The sequence below is a fragment of the Pelophylax lessonae genome (assembly GCF_965119305.1).
Source record: "Pelophylax lessonae genome assembly, chromosome: 5".
Lineage (NCBI taxonomy): Eukaryota > Metazoa > Chordata > Amphibia > Anura > Ranidae > Pelophylax > Pelophylax lessonae.
This window is the reverse complement of record NC_138772.1, coordinates 165,480,460-165,501,801: the sequence shown is the minus strand read 5'-3', so window position 1 is coordinate 165,501,801 and position 21,342 is coordinate 165,480,460. Positions and strand designations below refer to the sequence as shown.

The following is a 21,342-nucleotide window of genomic DNA, read 5'->3' as shown; positions in this document are numbered from 1 at the left end:
TTTTTTTTTTTTTTTTTTTTTCATGCAGCCTGTGGGCTGAACGAAAAAAAAGAGAACCTATCAGAAATCAGCACAGGAATAATGCGTAGTATTACTCATCATTAACCGCCCAAACAACCACCCACTGAATTTAATGATGGGTATACACGACACTATCCACGTATACCAAAAAAGGGTTTTAACTGCAGTGCTGAAATCAGAAAATCACCACAGCTGCTGCCAGCAAAGGTATCTATATATATGCTGAGCGCAAACACTGTTTGTGTCAGAATATATAAAATCAATGCCGTGGCAGCCGACGAGTACCTGCAAGAGAAACAGGTCACAAAAGAATGAAAAACAAACAAAGTACATTAAAAGTATATAGGAAGTGTAGAAGAACATAAAAAATGACTGAGACGACAACTATTTTTGGCTTTTATGTATTTTTTTTTTTTTTTCTTCAAACGTCGAGTTCCAGGTTCGGGTCTCTCAAAATGACGATAGCCATCGAACATCTTTTGAGACCCTGTGTAAATGTGCCCTAAACTGTGCCGTGCTGTACCCTACGCTAATAATCCACTAGTGTGTGGTAGCAACGGAAACAGTCACCGTGGCAAAGACCAGGTCGCTCAGGACAGTCGGGACAATAATTCCGGGTGTCACGCCTACATCCGCGCTTGCTGCAGACACGGCATCTTTTTTGGGGGTATCGTTGGGTAGGGGTACTCTGGAGGAATTCCGGAAAATGCCTCTCATGCAGCCGGCTCACTGCATCTGGTTGGGGAATTGGGGCAGGAGCACCAGCTGGATACAGAAGGGCTCTGATTATCTCTTCTTGGAATTGAAAGAAGGATAATGTTCCGGCAGACGCTTTGTATAAGACAAAAGCGTTGTAAACAGCCAATTGAAATAGGTATACAGACACTTTTTTGTACCAGCGTCTGGCCTTACGGGCAATTAAGTACGATCCCATCATCTGGTCGTTGAAGTCCACCCCTCCCATTTTACGGTTATAGTCGTGGACACAGAGGGGCTTCTCAACAACAACACCGGTGACCGTAGTAATTTGGACTGCCATGTCTGGGTGAATGGAGGACAGAACGAAAACGTTCCGTTTGTCCCTCCACTTCACTGCAAGCAATTCCTCGCACCTCAAGCAGGCTCTCTCCCCCGAGCTCAGTGGGGCATTTACTAGCCGTTGGGGGAAGCCCCGGCGATTAGATCTCACGGTGCCACAAGCGCCACGTTGAAATTGAAAGAGGTGTCTAAAAAGTGGCACGCTTGTATAGAAGTTGTCCACGTACAAGTGGTACCCCTTTCCGAATAAGGGTGACACCAAGTCCCAAACCATCTTGCCGCTGCTCCCTATGTAGCCTGGGCAGTCGGGGGGCTCCACAGTGCTATCTTTTCCCTCGTAGACACGGAAATTAACTGTATAGCCTGTGGCCCTGTCACACAGCTTATACAACTTGACCCCATATCTGGCACGCTTGCTGGGGAAGTACTGTTTGATAGCAAGGCGACCAGTAAACTTAATCAGGGACTCGTCAACGCAGACATCTTGTTGGGGGGGTAAACAAGGCTGCGAACATCTGATTGAAGTGGTCTATGTGGGGCCGAATTTTGTGGAGCCAATCATATGCAGGGTCTCCCCGAGGACGACAGAGTTCATTGTCGTTGAAATGCATGAACCAAAATATTTGTTCGTATCGAATCCTGGACATAGCAGCAGAGAACACGTACATTTGATGAATTGGGTCAGTGGACCAATATAACCGCAATTCATTCTTTTTTGTAATGCCCGTGTTGAAAAAAAGGCCCAGAAAATTTTTAAACTCGGGAATCGTAATAGGATTCCAGGGGAATGGTCTGGCAAGGGGTGAATTTGGGTTGGCGGCGATGAATTGTTGAGCGTACAAATTTGATTGGTCCACAATAGATCTGAAAAGATCTTCAGTGAAAAACAGCTCAAAAAAGTTTATGGGATTAAAACCAGCTGTTTCCACTTGGATTCCGGGTTGGGCGGTGAATGGGGGAAGTACTGGCGCTGTGGAATCTGTGGGCTGCCAATTAGGATATGCCAGCTCTTCAGGGAGGACACTATGGGCTCTACGGTCCTGTCTTCGGATACGCGGTGGCTGCGGGCCACTACTCGGGCTAGCCACCGCACCAGCTTCAACTGCACTTAGGTGACTCGCCACGTCACCAGGTGATACTGCAGTGCTGGTTGACGGTCCAAGATGTACTAGGCCGCTCGTGCTTGCCAGATCACGAGAAGTGTGAGCAGCACTAGTACTGGCACTCTGCTGCATATGAGAAACTCCCGGTTCTTGCAAGTCAGCAACTCCAGAATGGGGTCGGGTACGCCTGACCCTAGCAGGGACCCCTCTGTCGTCGGAGCTATCTGTCAGGGAGCCGCTGCTGTCATCTGGTTCGTATACTGACCCTGATTCTGCCAGTGAGGCTTCCCCATCGCTCTCACTTCACATGGCCATTCTACTGTAGACCTCTTCACCACTGTACCAACGTTTTGTCATTTTAGTAACTAAATTTACCGGTACAGTAGTGCGACTACTAGGTAATAAAAGCACCTGGTTGTCGAGGACTATTTGGTCGCTACAAAAAAAAACTGCTAGTGCTAGCAGAGATCAGGCCTGACTCTGCTAACGCAGCGGTTTTGTGTGATTTGTGTTTTTTGGAAGTGTCAGTAATCTATTAATTACTACACTTGCCTGGGTAAGGTGGTCTGGGCAAGGGGGCTAAACGCAGGTGCTAACAGGAATCAGTGCTGATTGTGCAAACACTACGTTTTTGGAACACTAAATTATGGGGACGCTAGTATAGTTCTGATCAGATCAGATATTGATCTGTTAAAACACTATACTAGTAATGGAGGTGTGTGTGTATGTGTGTTAGTGTACTTGACTCTAACTGACGCTAAGTAACGGTGGTTTAGTGGGACCCTGACGCTAACTAGCCAAAGTTGTGTCACCCGTGACGCTAATACAGTGATTGGTCATCACTGTATATAGTGAACACTGTGACAGGGCGGTGAAGGGGTTAACTGGGGGAGATCAAGGGGTTAAACCTTTATAGGGGATAGATGGCGGGTAGCCTAAACCTATTTGGGCCTAGCGCAAGCGCAAATTAGGGTCACAAGTGACACTAAATACAGTGATCAGTAGTTATCTGATATACTGTATATATTAGTGCACTGTGTGATAGGGAGTGAAGGGGTTAACTGCGGGAGATCAAGGGGTTAAACCTTTATAGGGGATAGATGGCGGGTGGCCTAAACCTATTTGGGCTTAGCGCAAATTAGGGTCACTAGTGACACTAAATACAGTGATCAGTATTTACCTATATACTGTATTTAGTGCACAGAGTAATAGGGAGTAAATGGGTTAACTGAGGGTGATCAAGGGGTTAAAACTTTATTAGGGGATAGGTGGCGGGTGCCCTAATCCTATTTGGGCCTAACGCAGGCGCAAACTAGGCTCACAAGTGACACTTATACAGTGATCAGTAAAATATCTGTATACCACTGTATATAGTGTTCACTGTGTGGGGTTTGGGGGTGATCAGAGGTGATCAAGGGGTTAAATGTGCCTATGTGAGGTGTGTCAGTGTAGTGCTTGGTGGAACTCACGTTTTTGATGTCTCTCTGTCTTCTCCTGGAACCGAAAGGACTCCAGGAGGGACAGTGACATCACTTCCCCTGCCTGTGTTTACATTACACAGACAGGGGACAGATTGCCATTGGTTGGGACCGATCGCCAGACACTGACCAAAAATCATTGGTCAGTATCTGGTGATTGATCGGTTTCCTACCGAACCCAGTCGGAATCGGGACCCGCGGCGCGCGGGAGCGCGCTCTGGGAGCCGCGATCACGCCCGACGTAGGTCTACGTCGTCAGATGGGATCGTGCCACACTGCCGCAGTAGGGTCAACGTAAGCAGACGTAAAGTGGTTAAATTTTGTTTATTGTGAATGTTTTATAGCAGAAAGTAAAAAATGGCGTTTTTTTCAAAATTGTCGCTCTTTTTTTGTTTATAGCGCAAAATCTAAAAACCGCAGAGGTGATCAAATACCACCAAAAGAAAGCTCTATTTGTGGGAAAAAAAGGACATCAATTGTATTTGGGTACAGCATTGCAATACCATGCACTTTTCCGTTAAAGTAACGCAGTGCCGAAGCTCAAAAAATGGCCTGATCATTAAGGGGGTAAAACCTTCCGGGGCTGAAGTGGTTAAGGAGATGGGGGCACTCACTCTTCCTCTCCCCTTTCTTGACCTGCTGGGCTGCATGCTCAGAAGAGGGTCTGGTATGGATTTTAAGGGGAACCCACGCTGCTTTTTGAAAAAAAAAAATGTTGGCGTGGTTTCCCTTCTAATCCATATCGGACTCAAAGGGTCTGGTATGGTTTGGGGCAGGGGGAGGGGAACCCAATGCTATTTTTTTAAACATTTTTAAAGCGGAGTTCCGGGCACAGAAATGATTTTTCAACAAACATACCCCCGGGACAGTCAGGGCTAGTACATTCCACAATGGCTAGCCTCTCATCTGTCCCGGTTCGCACTTACCTTTTAGAAGAAATACTTACTTATAAAATTTCTTCCACAGCGTTTCCATCTCTCTTGTGGGCAGCTGAAGCCGGCGCGGTCCCCTTCTGCGTCTTCTTCTCCCAGAATGCGCCTGCACCGGCCCCTCTCGTCACTTCCGGTGTGGCGCCGCATTCCTAAACAGCTTCTGGGCATGCCCAGAAGCTGTTTAGCAGGGGAATGCGGCGTCGCCCGGAAGTGACGAGCGGGGCTGGTGCTGTCGCATTGATTCCTTTGAAAACCTAACTATCCAATTCCTTTTCAGGTGATGTCGAACTAGCGGACGGGCACAAAAAAAAAAATATCGATTTTGTGCCTGGAACTCCGCTTTAAGTTGATGGCAATGGTATTGTATTGCTAGCAATTTAAATGTCCTTTTTTTTCTTTACACTGTAATAGTCAGTTTTGCTGCAGCAGGTTCTATACATGGTACAGCTGCGCCACTTTACAGGCAGACTAAAGGGACCCCCCAGGTAATATATTTAAAGGAATTTTTCATTTTTATTGTTTCACTTTTAGCATTATAAAAATCACTGCTCCTTTAAAAATTATCTTTTTTTTTTTATTTTTTTTTGCATTAGTACATGCCCCCCACGGCAGTACCCGGGCTCCATACACCTTTTATGGCCAATAAGCCTTCAAAATGGGGACTTTGGATTTTTCAAATTCGAGTACCATAGACTTTAATAGGGTTCGAACTTTTGTGGTGTTGGAGAATTCTGCCGCAAACAAAACCGGGGTTGTTTGGCCCATCTCTAGTCCACATATGCAAAGCCCCTACAGATCATCAGTTTAGTGTTATTTAGGAGTTCTGGTGCTAGAATTATTGGATGCATTTTGTTTTGAAGTTTTATTAATTTTTTTGGGAGGGGGGGGGGGGGCATGGTGAGTGGTTGCATGGTGGTGACCAGATTGTGCTGCTGGTGGGGAACAGTACTGAGGAGCAGAGAACAAAAGGTAGCAGCAGCAGAGGAAGGTTTCTGAGGGGTTGTGCCATGGGTAACAGAGCTGTAGAGGGAAGGGTAAATGCAGGGAAATAGTTATTCTTACCTAAAGCCTAGTACACACTGGTAGTTTTTTTCCGTTCAATCCAGTGGGCTAAACGAAAAGAAAAAAGACAGCTTAGGAAGAGCCGCTGTACCAACCATGTGATATTAGTACAGCGATCTGCCCTGATGTTTTATTGTGTTCTGACAGGGGGGTGGCCCTCCCGCCAGAACACTCTGGTCAGTGCTCTCAGCCATTGACAGATCTTTTTCAGTCATGACCCTTCCGGTCCGACAGAAGCCATTCGGGGGGCTTTTGTACACACGGGCTGAATGTCGGCCGATTTCTTTTCAAACATTCAGCCCATGTGTACGGGGCTTTACCCCCATGGCATATCAGCTAAGACAGAAAGTCTGATGAGTTCACCCTCGCAGCTAGGATCTTTCACAATGCTACTTTTTTGTGCTTGGCCTACAGGTGTACAGTTTAAATGAAGTTTAACCACTTCCCCTGGATAGAAGTTATATGGCATCATTTAATTTGAGAGAAGATATCTGGATGATCCCTTTTCAGCTGGTGATTACCTAAATTGTAAAAAAAAAAATAGGAAAATGAGTAACCCCCATGGTTTACCATAAAGCTGGCAGTGAACCAGGTGGTCCCCGGCCATATCTATGACCTTCAGAGTCCGAAAGCAACATCATGCCGTCACTACCGGTGCCAGCAGATGTAAACACTGTCATTTTTTTTGCTGGAAAGCCTGAGATCATTTTTTTTTTATCTCAGGTTTTCCCGCATAGAGGAGAGATGTGGGGACTTATAGACCCCAGATCTCTATGTAAAGAGGACCTGTCATGCCCTACTTCTATTACAAGGGATGTTTACATTCTTTGTAATAGGAATAAGCGCCCATTCACACTGGCGCGACACGACTTGCTGGGGCGACCTGTGAAGTCGCGGTGCACATTGTGCACCGCGACCTCGGCGCGACTTGCGCGGACTTCATATCATTGAAGTCAATGCAAGTCGCCTCCAGGTCGCCCCAAAGTAGTACAGGACCCTTTTTCTAAGTCGGAGCGACTTGTGTCGCTCCTATTAGAACGGGTCCTGTACTATTCAATGGCAGGCGACCCACCGCGACTTGTCAGGCGACCAAGTCGCCTGACAAGTCGCGCTAGTGTGAATGGGGTCTAAAAGGGATAAAAAAAAAAAATTAAAAATAAAAGGAAAAGTGCAAAAAAAAAAAAAAAACAATAATAAAAAAATGTTGAAGTGCCCCCATCCCCTTGTGCACCCAGAAGCATACACATACGTAGGTTGTGCCCGCATGTTCAAACCACACATGTGAGGTATCACTGCAATGGTTAGAGTGAGAGAAATATTTCTCCTCCTCTCTAACTATAAACTGGTAACCTGAAAAAAAGGTTTAAACCGACACCTATGGAGATTTTTAAGTACTGCAGTTTGGCGCCATTTTAAAGCGTGACATGTTTGGTATCTATTTACTCAGCGTAACATCATCTTCCACATTATACAAAACAATTGGGGTAGATATTGTGTTTTTTTTTTCTTTAAAGCAGAGCTCAACCTCTCTAGAACAATTGCCACTTTTGGGGAGCGTGTACCGGATTTTGACAGGTACCCGCTTCCACTTCCGTTCCAATCACCTGGGCAATAGGAAACAGGAGTTCTTCTCCCTCCCTCCACCCCTGCAGTCTTCTGGGACACTGACAAGTCCCAGAAGATTGCATTCATCATTCGCAATGCAATGTGCAGTGCAGCTTGCTCATGCGCATTGGGAACCTGGCTGTGCGCTATGCGTTCCATGTTGTGTAGCGGTAATCTGATAGAACACTCACGCGGACATCTTACTACACCCAGTTACATCTTGAATTGCAGAGTAATTTTAGCAATAAAGTGAGCATATATGAATAAATATAGTATATTGACATCTGTAATGCTATTTTGATGTTACATTTTGAAAGAAGCTGGACACCAGCAGTAGGAAGGTGGCAGAGGCCATGTTGGTACACTCCGCACTGCTCAGTGCTAAACCTTTATGCTTTCAAAATTAAACATCCAAACAGCATCACAGTGCTAGTAAGATGTCCGCTGCCACTGTCAGATTACTGCTACCCATCAGATCATGGAGTGTTTGGAACGCATAACGCACACGCAGTAATTATTTTTGGTCAGAACTTCACTTCCGTAAGGCCCCTTTCAAACATGCTGTCCGTTTGTCCGTTTTTCATCCATCCGTTGACGGATGAAAAACGGACATTAATGTATCTCTATGTAAAGACGAAGGACAACGGATGATTATCAGTTAACATCCGTTTTCGTCCGCTTCCGTCAATGTCTGTTTTTTTGAACGGACGAATGCCCTATTTTTCATCCGTCAAAAAAACGGATCGGACAAAAAACAGATGACAACGGATGAAAAATGGATGACAACAGATGAAGAACAGATAACAACTGATGAGAAAACGGATAACAACTGATGAAAAACAGATGACAACTGACGAAAAACGGATAAAAAAAAGGATGGAAAACTGATACATTTTGACGTGACTGAACCGATGAACTGAAAGGGGCCTTAGAGAATCTGATGGGCAGCGGTAATCTGATAGAACACCAGCGCCGAGGAAAGAAGACAGCTGGTGAGACTGACTGGGATGAGCAGAGCGCTGGATCGTGGGACAGGAGAGTGGCTGTTTTTTAAAAGTCAGCAAATACAATTTTTATTTTTTTCCACAGGAGACTGGAATGTTGCTTTAATTCATCAAAGTGTTTTTTTTTCCCCAAAAAAATTGCGTTGAAAAAATAGCTGCTGACATAAAAAATTGCAACGACCGGTGTTTTATTCCCTAGTGTCTCTGCTAAAAATATATATATAATGTTTGGGGTTTCTGAGTGGTTTTCTAGCAAAAAAAACAAAACAACTGACTTTTACACATAGAAGAGAAAAGCCAGAATTGGCTTGGGTGGCAAGTGGGTCATTTCTGTACCTGCACCAGGATCTGGAAATGACCGGGGGGTCCTAGAACTATTACAATGGTGAACTGACGCTATACAGGGCTCCACACATCTCATCATACCCAGTGAGCGGGAAGAATCTCGGAGAGTTGGGGCCATGTCATACAGCATTAGTAGAAGGCTCTGAGGGAATGTAATGGGATTCCCGCCCAGTACCAACAGAGAGGGGGGTGACAGGTTGAATCGCCATACTTTCACTTTCGCTTTCCACAGACTCCATTTTAGCGGTGACCGAGCTGAGGAGAAGGAGGAAGTGCAGAGAACACAAAGAAAATTCCCCTCATAACGAGGAGCGGCCATAGCAGAGCAGAGACTTATCGTGTGAGGAACGACCAACTGTTACCATGGCCGACCCGGCATACCAGACGACCACAGAGCCCCTGAACAAGGCGGAAAGCAAATGTAACGTCATACAGCTCGCCCTGAAACTGTGCCAGCTGGTGAGTGCGGGGAGACGGGTGGCGGGTAGCGCTGTGCTCTCAGGTACCAGGGGGGAGGAGGAGGTATGATCCCCCCACACTGAAGGGAACCCAACCAGACTGCACGGCGGACATGGCAACCAATCAGCTTCTACTTTTTATTTTTAAACTTTACCTGAACAAGCTAAAGTTAGTTAGCTGATTGGTTACTATGTAATGTATGTTGTCACTCCAGTTCTAGCACATTCCCTGCACTGTTCTCATGGAGGAAACCAAGTCCACCGCCAGAGGCGGGAGGAGAGAGCTCTGTATACATTAGTCCTTGTATCAGCTGTTTATAGTATATACTGACCAGCCATAACATTATGACCACTGACAGGTAAAGTGAATAACATTGATTACCTCGTTACATTGGCACCTGAAAGCATAGTTATTAACAATCTCAAAACATTTTTAGGGCCACTTTGTCTGTAGGCGAAGTATTATTTTAATTAGGGGCGGGGCATTTATTCGTAGGCGTGGTCTAGCAGGAGTGAAAAAATGCAGCGTGCAAAGCATGGGCATGGTCCTAATTACGATAAATATTGGGCGTGGCTTAAATGGGTGTGGTTAGAGTCTGAAATTACTTACATAGTGGATAATGTGGTAATATATATGGAGAGAGAAAGGAGGGAGAGAGAAGAAAGGAGTGAGTGAGGGAGAGGGAAGGAGGGAGAGAGAGAAGAAAGGAGTGACGGAGGGAGGGAGAGAGAAGGAATGAGAGGGAGAGAGAGAAGGAATGAGAGGGAGGGAGAGAGAGAGAGAAGGAATGAGAGGGAGGGAGAGAGAGAGAAGGAATGAGAGAGAAGGAATGAGAGGGAGGGAGAGAGAAGGAATGAGAGGGAGAGAGAGAGAGAAGGAATGAGAGAGAGGGAGGGAGAGAGAGAGAGAAGGAATGAGAGGGAGAGAGAGAGAGAAGGAATGAGAGGGAGGGAGAGAGAGAGAGAAGGAATGAGAGGGAGAGAGAGAGAGAAGGAATGAGAGGGAGGGAGAGAGAGAAGGAATGAGAGAGAAGGAATGAGAGGGAGGGAGAGAGAGAGAAGGAATGAGAGAGAAGGAATGAGAGGGAGAGAGAGAGAAGGAATGAGAGAGAGAGAGGGAGAGAGAGAGAGAAGGAATGAGAGGGAGAGAGAGAAGGAATGAGAGGGAGAGAGAGAGAAGGAATGAGAGAGAAGGAATGAGAGGGAGGGAGAGAGAGGGAGAGAGAGAGAGAAGGAATGAGAGAGAGAGAGAGAAGGAATGAGAGGGAGGGAGAGAGAGAGAGAAGGAATGAGAGGGAGAGAGAGAGAGAGAAGGAATGAGAGGGAGGGAGAGAGAGAGAGAAGGAATGAGAGGGAGAGAGAGAGAGAAGGAATGAGAGGGAGGGAGAGAGAGAAGGAATGAGAGAGAAGGAATGAGAGGGAGGGAGAGAGAGAGAAGGAATGAGAGAGAAGGAATGAGAGGGAGAGAGAGAGAAGGAATGAGAGGGAGAAGGAATGAGAGAGAGGGAGGGAGGGAGAGAGAGAAGGAATGAGAGGGAGAGAGAGAGAGGTAATGAGAGGGAGGGAGAGTGAGAAGGAATGAGAGGGAGAGAGAGAGAAGGAATGAGAGAGAGAGAAGGAATGAGAGGGAGAGGGAGGGAGGGAGAGAGAAGGAATGAGAGGGAGAGAGAGAAGGAATCAGAGGGAGAGGGAGGGAGGGAGAGAGAAAGGAGGGATGGAGAGAGGTACCTCCAGTCATACCACTCCATGCACATAGGCAATAATGGACAGTGCACCCATTGCCTGGGACAGGAAGCCCGGACTGTGACACGCTGCAGCCCTCCTCCTGCTACCTCCTCAGCCAGTAGCTGGTTGATGTTGTCTGTTATATCTCTCCCTCCATCACCCAGCCCCGACTCCCAGCCCACCCAGCTTACTATGTGGGCGGCCTGGGATGACACCAGGTGACAGCGGCTTTTTTTTTATAGGGGAATAAACCCTCCTGCCCAGTTTGCCGATGTTGGTACAGGGATCTCCCCTGCTTTTGTTATTGTGTTCTGACAGGGAGACCCCCGCCAGAACACTCTGGTCAGCGCTGTCAGCCATTGGCTAAGAACGCTGATCAGGAGACGGTTGGCAGAACTTTTTTCGGTCATGACCCTTCGACAGAAGCAAACCATTCAGCGCACACGGGCTGAGTATCAAACGGTTTCTATTGAACCGGCTGATTCTGCTTGACATTTGGCCCGTGTGTACTAGGCTTAAAGCAGAGTTCCCCTCAACAGTAAAAAAAAAATATATATATTTAGTACCCTCATTAACTAGTTCAGCACTTTGGACATATGTAGCAGCAGCCATCAGCTTGTGCTTGAGTTTCTCAGCCAGCTCTTGGCTGTAAAGTGAAAGCAATCTGAACACTTTTACAGTGTGCCCCCCCCCTCCGCACACAGGTAACACCTTGACAGCTCTTTTAACCACTAAAGGACTGTCCCACGTGCATTTACTGTGGCAGGACGCCCTTAAGCGCAAAATCGCGTAACTGTACGCGATTTCTTCCATCGGCTCTGGGGCGCGGGGTGCGTGCCACCAGTGTCGCACTCCCTCTCCTGCTGTGATTGGACACAGTGGGAGCCTAACAGCGGGTCCGGCAATTATGATGGCCACCCGGGATCGTTCTGGGAATGACAGAACGGCGGTCTGCCAAAGTAAACAAGGCCGACCATCCTTCTGTCAGACAGGAAGAAAGAGATCTTGTAATCTTACTAATCAGGAACACAGATGTGTCTCTTCCTGCAGTCAGTCCATCCCCCACACAGTTAGAAAGCACTCCCAAGGAGCGCACTTAACCCTTTGATCGCCCCTGATGTTAACCCCTTCCCTGCCAGTGTCATTAGTACAGTGACCGTGCATTTTTTTTAGCACTGATTACTGTAGTAGTCTCACTGGTCTCCAAAAAGTGTCACTTAGTGTTAGATTTAGTAACAATTATTTTTGGTTAAATGATCTTAATGTTTGGAATATATATATATATAGTTACATAGTATATTATCTTAATGTTTGGAAAATATGTATGTGTGTGTTCTGTATTTTTGATCATTTGCCATATACATACATTTTATTATATATAGTGGCCTTTATATATTGGCTAATACTTGTAGCATATTGTTTATTTACAAGCATGGGAGTAATCCCTATTGCCCGTGTTTTTATAGTTCAATTCATTTTTGATTCGGTAGATATACTGATACAGACTGGCATTCTTTCCCTTGTGTACGATGGCGTTTGTGTTGAGACCCTGTGTTCAGACTGAGGCGGTACTTCCTTCTGTGTCTCTCTATATATGAGGTGGCGTCAGCACACCGCCCGTACCCTAGGACAACGTCAGCAGTGACGAAACGTGTCGGGTCACGGCGTGCTGACGTCACCCCTCGTATCCAGGAAGACGGGCAGAATAGCCGACCGGCCAGCAGCTTGTTTGTTTTCCACTTTGCGCACTCTTTGCAGTTTTATGTAAGTGTATGTCTTTTTATATTAAACTTAAAGTGATGGTTTTACATTATGGAGCCTCTATTGCTTCTCATTGCATGATGGTGATCCATTGGTGTGGATTGTGGTAGTGGAGCAAAGCTGCTATTTGGGGGACATCTACGGTTATTACTTCAAAATCCTGGCATCCTCCCTTATCCTGCAGTGAAACCTGATAGCCTCCTGTCGTGATTTACAGGCACTTGTATACCAGTTTCTGGTAAGCAGCATTGATGATGGTGGAGGATTGAACACTGGTGGTGAACTGCACATTTATTTGAATTTTCACTGAAAGTCACATCTCCTTATGGGCATTATGGACTCTTAATAGAGACTTTTTTTTTTTTTTTTTGTATATTCTTTATCGTTTGCACTTATATATTTAGTGCACTTTACTATATTCACTTATCCAATTTTTGATATTTGATTGTTCACATTAATTTGCAGATATTATTGATTGCACTGCACAATTTCATTTGTGGTATATGATTAGTCACCCATATGATTAGTCATTTTTTTATCATTTTAGCACAGCTTGTTTATTATTATTTTTTTTTTTATTAGTGTTAGATTTGTCTGTTGCAATGTCACAGTCCTGAAATCGCTGATCGCAGCCATTACTAACAACTATAAAAAAATGAAAAGTCCATAAATCTATTCCATAGTTTGTAGATGCTATAACTTTTTTGCGCTCTTTTTGGATTTTTTTTTTACCAAAAATATGTTGCAGAATACATATGATGAATTAAATAATACTAAACTGATGAAGAAATTTGATTTTTTTTTTTTTTCATTTTTTTCATTGGATATGTTTTATGGCAAAAGGTAAAAAAATATAAATTTTTTTTGTTTTATAGCGCAAAAAATCAAAACTGCAGAGGTGATCAAATACCACCAAAAGAAAGCTCTATTTGTGGGTTAAAAAAAGGCATTATTTGGGTACAACGTCGCACAAATGTGCAATTGTCAGTTAAAGCAACGCAGTGCCGTATCACAATAAATGGCCTGGTCAGGAAGGGGGTAAAACCTTTCGAGGCTGAAGTGGTTAAAGTGTCACTAAACACAAGAAAAAAAAGAGTATATTCAGTACCACCAATAACTAGTTCAGCTCCTTGGACCTACATAGTACGATAATAGTGTGAAGGGTTAAGCACAAATTGACGGCTTGTGCTTGTGTTTCTCTGTCAGCTCCTGGCTGTTAAAGAGGTTGTAAACCCCCTTAATGACTTGTGCCTACAGATAAGCCTATGATAAGGCTTACCTATGGGTACTGTAAATATCTCCTAAACTTGCACCGTTTAGTAGATTATTACATTGCATGCAGCCAATGACGTCATCAGCGCATGCGCTCTTAAGGAACGCCTACCCGTGCCGTTCCTTCAGAGCCCTGTGCCGTGAACGGCGGCTCCGGCACGCATGCGCTGGAGTGATGTCATTGCACCTCCGGCCAATCAGATGGCCGGAGGACACGAACCAGGAAGCAGGTTCTGTGGAGTTACAGGTGAGCGGGCGGCACTGCGGGGGCTTCATTCTAAGATAAGTATTTCATAATGAGCTAGTATGCCTTTGACTTTCAGGTTTTTCTTTTTTTAATTTCTTTTTTTTCTGAGGTTTGCAACCTCTTTAAATTGAAAGTGATCTGGTGACTGTATAGCTGCTGATCATTTTCATAGTGCGGGCCACTTGGGAGAAACAGTCACGTTTTTTACCTTATGACTTTAGAACCACTTTAAGACTCCATTCACACTGAAGCGGCACGACTTCGGGGGCGACCTGTGAAGTCGCGTGCAGCGCGACTTCGGCACGACTTGCACGGACTTCACAGAATGAATGTCTATGCAAGTCGCTCCGAGGTCGGCCCGAAGTAGTACAGGACCCTTTTTCTAAGTCGGAGCGACTTGTGTCGCTCCTATTAGAACCGTTCCTGTACTACACTAAGGACCGCGACGGTGCACGACTTGCCAGGCTGATCAAGTCACCAGACAAGTCGTACTAGTGTAAATGGTAGGGATGCACCGAATGTTCAGCGGCCGAACATTATTCGGCCGAAAATAGAAAAAATAGCACTTTCGGTGTTCGGCCGAATAAGTCAAAAGGCCGAATAATTTTGTGCCGAATAATAGGGCTGAACGATGGTCGATATGATATCGACTATCGTTCTGTGGCCATAGGCGATATTCATATCGCCGAGGTCACGATATTTACAGGGGGAAGGGACTCGGAGGAGGACAGGAGGACTCACAGACTTCCGTGAAGCCGGGACACTTCAGCGGTGAGCATACATACATTACTCACTCGTGCACTGCAGCCCGCCCCACACATTCAGTGAGTCTTACTCTCCTCCCTAGTTTTTTCAATGGCACATTCAGGAAGCCAATCACGCCATGATTAGCTGCACAGCGAACCAATCACGCGTGCCTTCACACCTGATTGGTTCCGCTGTGCCGCTACTCACGGCGTGATTGGCTTCCTGAATGTGCCATTGAAAAAACTAGGGAGGAGAGTAAGACTCACTGAATGTGTGGGGCGGGCTGCAGTGCACGAGTGAGTAATGTATGTATGCGGCTGTGCTCCTTTCCAGGCTCCTACTACAACCACTATGAGAGACTGTCTGTCACTGTATAATCTGATCGAGTCCACACTGACTGACTGTCATTGAGTAATTGATGTTACCACATTAACCCTGACCTGCCCAGTGCCCTGTATCTGCAATTAAAATTTACAAGGCTGCCTGCATGCTTCCTGATTTCCATTCCCAGCATCCTTCCCAATCCCTACAGTGTCACTAACATTAACCCTATGGTACAAGGCTGCAGTGTGCACTGAATCCCATTCCCTACAGTAACATTTAGGGAGAGAGAGAGACATGAGAGGACAAGAGAGAGAGAGATGAGAGGACAAGAGAGAGAGAGACATGAGAGGACAAGAGAGAGAGAGTGAGAGGACAAGAGAGAGAGAGAGAGAGAGAGAGAGACACGAGAGGACAAGAGAGAGGACAAAAAATTGGCAAAATAAATGGAAAAAATGTGAAACGCCGCGTTCGGTATTCGGCCTTCAGCCTTCGGCCAAACATTTTATTATTATTCGGCTTCGGCTTCGGCCAAGAATTTCATTTCGGTGCATCCCTAGTAAATGGAGACTTTAGCGTCTATGGAGATTTTTGGGTACCTTTTTGTTTTTTTGCGATACCATGGGCGCACCCATGACTTGGCATGTTTGGTATCTTTTTACTCGAGGCAACCCCATATTTTATGTTTTACCAAAGAATTGGGTATTCTATTATGATAAAATGAGTTTACACAAACATAATATTTATTATTATTATTTTTTTTTCTTTCTGAAAATATGCGTTTGATAAACAGTTGCACAAACCTCATGCAACAAATAGATTGCAACTACTATCTTTTTATTTTACAAGGCCTCTACTTTCAGAAATGATATAATGTTTGGGGGTTTTAAATAATTTTTTGACCAGAAATGCAGGTTTTTACATATGAGCAAAAAAATAAGAAAAATGCTTTCGAGCCGAAGTGGTTAATAGACAGATGGTCCTGTATAATGTCATTATCACACAGCACCAATGGGTTCCATTCACTCTATATAGTCTTACTGTAGCCACTCTCTTGTCGCTCCTAAGATGAATTACAGTTAGACATGTCAATGTGTCAAGCACTGGTATGTATAAAAACAGTAAAAACGCCCATTCATAAAAAGGCAAAAAACACATCACTGCCCAGGCTACGGAGTGACAGTTGAAAGGTTTACAACATGTAGAGTCATGAATCATTGTATTAGATGCTGATCCTTTGTATCCGTCTCTTGAGGGAGGTACTTGCCGGAAGTAAACAAAAAAGGGCGCATGCATGGGTGCAACAATAGCCAGGGTTCGTAGTTTCAGTCTAGTGGTCCAGAGAACAGTAATTTACGAGGACTACTGGCACACACGCAGACTGTGAGTGTGCGGAGAGAAAATTTATCACACTAAAATACGGTATGTGAGATCTGTTTGCATGTTTTAAGCATTGGCGGCACTTTATATTTTAATTTAGTTTGAGACCTTGATTCTGCAAAGAGCGTTTTTAGTGACACTTTAACTGAAATAAAAAACTTTTTAAAGAAAGGTTTTCTCCATGTTCTCTCCCCAGGGTCATCTGGTTTTAACAAGCCAGTCATTAGGAAATGTTATGTACTCAGGTAAGAAAGACAAAAATAATGGTGCGCTACCCTTAAAAAAAAAAAAAAACAACAGTGATAAACCTATAAAAGCTGCTGCTTCCACCTAAATGTGTTCCCACATCTACAGGGTAAATTAGAATAAAACTATGTGATAGCGCTGCTAGAAAATTAATATAATCGTTAAATACATTTTTAAAAATGGGCTAAACATACAATGACATACCATATAATAAATAAACTATTATTATTGTGCAATTCAAACAATGAGCACCTAGTGAAGTGCAACAATAGTGCAGAGATTCTGATTGAATAAAGTGCAAGTGAAGCAATAAATCCTGAAGTGCTAACAAAAAAGAAAAAGCAGTGCAAATGTGCAATAAAGTCCAAAGAAGTTTATATAAGGCCCCTTTCACACAGGGGAGTCTGTCAGATGGACTCCGTTTTTCTCAGCCACCGATCCCCCGCTGAGCAGGCGGATGATGGCTGTGTCTTCGCGCTGTGTGCGGAGACACAGCTGTCGGGTCCCCATTCTTCTCTATGGGGGAATCAGATGGGAACGGACCGTGTGTCTTCTCATCCGATCCGCCAGACGGATGGAAAATAGGGTTTCCATCCATCCGGTTTTGATGGACAGGATCGGATGTCAGCGGACATGTCGCCTTTCACACGGGCGGTCCGTATGTCAGTTTTTTATCCCATCCGTTTGCGGATGAAAAACGGACATAATGCATGTCAATAGGATTGTGGATGGCAGATGATAACCATCCGCTGACATCCGATTTGCGTCCTTTCCGATCAGTTCTGTTTTTTGGAACGGAAGAAAACCCTATTTTTCTTCAGTTTTAAAAAAAACGGAATGGACGCAAAAACGGATGTCAGCGGTGTCATCTGCTGACATCCGCAATCCAATTGACATACATTATCTCCATTTATCATTCGCATACGGATGGGATGATAAATGGACTTACGGAACGAACACTCCAAAGTGTCCTCCGAGTCCGTTTAAAAAAAAATAAGTGCCTGAGCGGAGGAAAATCTGGACCGCCCTGTGTGAAAGGACCCTTAGAAGGTCATTCTGTGAATCATTCCATATGTGTCCACTCCTTAAATTTTGTGCTGCAATCACCAGGTGAAGTGTCTGCTCACCTTCACGATTAACCCACTAGGGGTCTAAGGCAATTATAAGACATATACACACTGCCGACCGCAGTCTAGATCACTCCTCTTTACTAGCTGTTGCTCCAAATAAACACATGTAGAGACAAAAAAGAGAATCTCCAATGGCGCAGTACCCAAACGTTTATGAAGCAATAAGACCAATCCCTGCTTCAGTTATTAAACTCACATTTATTATATAAAAAACAGCTTAAAATTCACAAATCCATAATGATCACATATGTAACGTAAAAACCTGCCCAGCTCTTGGTGCCTATACGCGTTACGCCATATCCATCATGGCTTCTACTGGAGGAAGTAAAAACTTTGATTCTGCAAGGAGTGTATTTAGTGACACTTTAACTGATATAAAAGACTTTTTAAAAAAGGTTCATGTCCATGTTCTATCCCCAGGGTCAAGCCAGTCATTAGGAAATGTCATGTACTCAGGTAGCCATAACTATTAGGCCTCATGCACGCTGGACATTTTGAAAACTCTCCTAGTAGAATTTCCTCCTGGCAGCAGCGTTTTTGCAGAAAAAACGCCCGATGCTTGTAAAAGTGTCCAACGCTTTTACAAGCGTTTAGGTGCTTTTACAGGCGTCAAGCTCTTGGGCGTCAATTTATTTTATTGGCCAGAATAATCATTTATTCTGGCCATTGAAATAAGTTAATGCTCAAGCGCTAAACGCACCTAGCATTTAAACACGTTTACAAGTGTAAAGCGTTTTTTTCTGCTTAAACGCTGCTGCTTATTGATGTACTTGCCAGTGTTTTTCTTTTTCATTGCCTCTAAAAGCCCTTGCCACTAAACACTGCTAAAAGTATGTGTGCATGGACAAAACTCCAGACGCCCCTAAAAGCGGCAGTAAAAATGTCCTTTGTGCATGAAGCGTAATCATTTTTTATTTTATTAGACAGTTAATAGAAATGACCCCAGATGTGATATTTCATTGATAGGTGAATCACAATGAACTGCTTCCAGGGCTTGTTCACAGCTGTGTAGGCGCGGTGTGATGCGTTGTTAGAGCACATTATGCTGTTTACTTTTTTCTCTTTTTACACTTTATTGAGGTATCACAAACTGACACTTTATTGAAGTCTATGTACTGCAGTGCCATGATGTGTCTGCCCTTCTATGACCCCCAATTATTTTCTGTGCCCCAGTGTTGATCTGTGCAGATCATAGCGGCTCAATGAACATGGTGCGACAGTCCTCCGTGTGCAGATTGTGATAAATTGAAAGGGCTGGCATGTCTTCTCTCTGCACATTGAGTTTTATTTCAGCCCTTGAAAATCTAATATTCCTGCAGATATATTACACTTTTTCTTCCTGTCAGTGTTTTTCCTGATCAGAGATGTTTCTGGGAAGATGGTTGATATAGTCAGAGGATGTGAAAACTGAGAGCTCCCACGTCTACATCGCAGCTCGTGCTTCGGGAAGTCATGTGACATCTCACAGCAGCATGTGAACTTTCATAGGATTGTGCTGTGACTTGAAATGCTTCTGCAGTTTCTCTTTCTGAGAATTATGGTATCTAAAAATGAGAGAGAAGCTGAACAATCTAGTGCTGTTTGACAGTCATTAATGACAACTACAAGCGTATTACTGCAGCTGTGGAGTCTCTGAGTCTGATGACCAGAGCTGCCTTCTGAGAACTGTACAACAAAGATCTGATTGGGTGTGTGTCCAAGCACAGAGCCCAGGTCATCAATACCAGAAGCACAAAGGGTGGTGGGGTACCGGCAGGAGCTGAGGAATCATTACGGGGAAGAAGAAAATCTGCCATTGTAGAGGGGCTGCTCCTGTACTGCAAGGGTTAAAAGCTAACTCCAGCTTTTGGGTTCTGTTTCACGTTACACCCATATTTAGGGTGTAACGAGAAAACGTGGTCAGAAACATGTACATTGTTGTGTGTTTTTTTTTTTTAAGTTAGGAAAGTTGCTATAATAGGTTTGTGCAGCTATCTAAGCCCCGGTTCACACTGCCACGACTTGGTCTGTGCAATGGAACCTTTCTAATCAGAACGACTCAAGCCGCTCCGACTTAGAAAAAGGTTCCTGCATTACTTTGGGGCGACATCGTATCGGCTTGCATTGACTTCTATTAGAGAAGTCGTTTGCAAGCCGCGATGAAGTAGTGCTGCACAGGGCGGCTCAGTCAGGGAGATTTTGAGTCGCCCCAGTGTGAAGCGGCTCTTGGATTCATTGGGCAAGAGGTCAACATCCAGTTAATAAACATCTCCTTTGTTCACTGAAACAGCTGAATTTTTCTGGTTGACCTATTGTACCAGTGATTAATCAGATATTTTACTATTGAATGCTGTAAATCATATGAGAGTAGAAATCTGTTTTCCTTACTTCAAACTTTTGTAGCAGACTTTCTGCTGATAATGTTCTTGCTGGAGCAAATGTCAGTTTTGAAGCTGAACTCTGGGAATAACGCAGAAAAACACCCTCCCCACTGTCTGCAAGAGTTAAATGCTTAAGTCTAGGGGTAGAGGATTAATTTAAGGTATAACACTTGTAGCACCCTCCTAGGTAGGTGCTAGTGAGAGAGTGTAGTTTTTGCCTCTGTCTGCCTATCAGAGGAGCAGCAGGGAAATCTATATTGCTTTCTGCCTAGCAGAGAGCAGGATATGTGAGTTAGGTCTGCTCAGTGTGTGATTTATTGGGTCTAGAGAGTGTTTCACACTGGTCCAATAGGGAGGCATGTTGGACAGTGGGAGGAAATTTGACCAATGGGTACACAGGTTTTGATACAGTCCCAGTGATTGGTAGAGACTGGCTGTCTCTGTGCATTATGGGATACTGTATATACAGGAGCACATGTGCTGCGGGGTCTTTGGCTGGTGAGCAGAGTCCCAGAGGGAGGGTGACGGCTGTCTCCTCTGTAGCAGTGGCACGTGGTCACAGGCAGTTGGGCTGGGGACCAGAGGAAAGGAACTGAACCCAGAGGTCCAGAAGAACTGATTGGAGGGGTAAGGACCCTGGAGACCCTCGAAAAACAGTATCGTGAGTAAAGGAGATTGTGTCTAGGCCCCTGACCTGAGGTGGGCCACCCCAGTGTAGGATAGTCAGAGGATGGGTGTCAGTCTGTAAAGTGAAAGGGGAAACTAGGCAGGTATCCTGAAGATAATCTACCCAACTAAGTCGTCTGATATCTACCCAACATCATCACTGAATTTTATTGTAATGGAGGTATATATATCACTGATATAGTTTTTGTGCACATATATGTTGCAATTTTATTGTAATCAGCACTGTTTTTGCACTGTGGTATAGGGTTTATATGCTTACACAGATCAAATTTCCTACCAAATCGGACAATGTTTGCTACGTGGGTGGCCCTGTCAGCTCCACCTGGCTCAACAAAAGTCAATTTGTCAACTGCCTTTTGTCAAAGTAAAGGGCCATACAATTCTCAGCTGAGCAGAGCTTGCATCCAGTCAGATGCAGGC

The 21,342-nt window shown here is 44.6% G+C and overlaps 1 protein-coding gene across 1 annotated transcript in view; it reads left to right on the top strand.

Annotated features, from left to right (window-relative positions):
* The first annotated feature begins 8,806 nt into the window (after positions 1–8,806).
* CMTM6 (CKLF like MARVEL transmembrane domain containing 6) overlaps positions 8,807–21,342 on the top strand; it is a 71,133-nt gene continuing 58,597 nt past the window's right edge. The window contains exon 1 of the mRNA XM_082259594.1: positions 8,807–9,047. Within this exon, the coding sequence (XP_082115720.1) occupies positions 8,952–9,047 (96 nt within the window). The 5' untranslated portion in view covers positions 8,807–8,951. The remainder of the gene's footprint in view (positions 9,048–21,342) is intronic.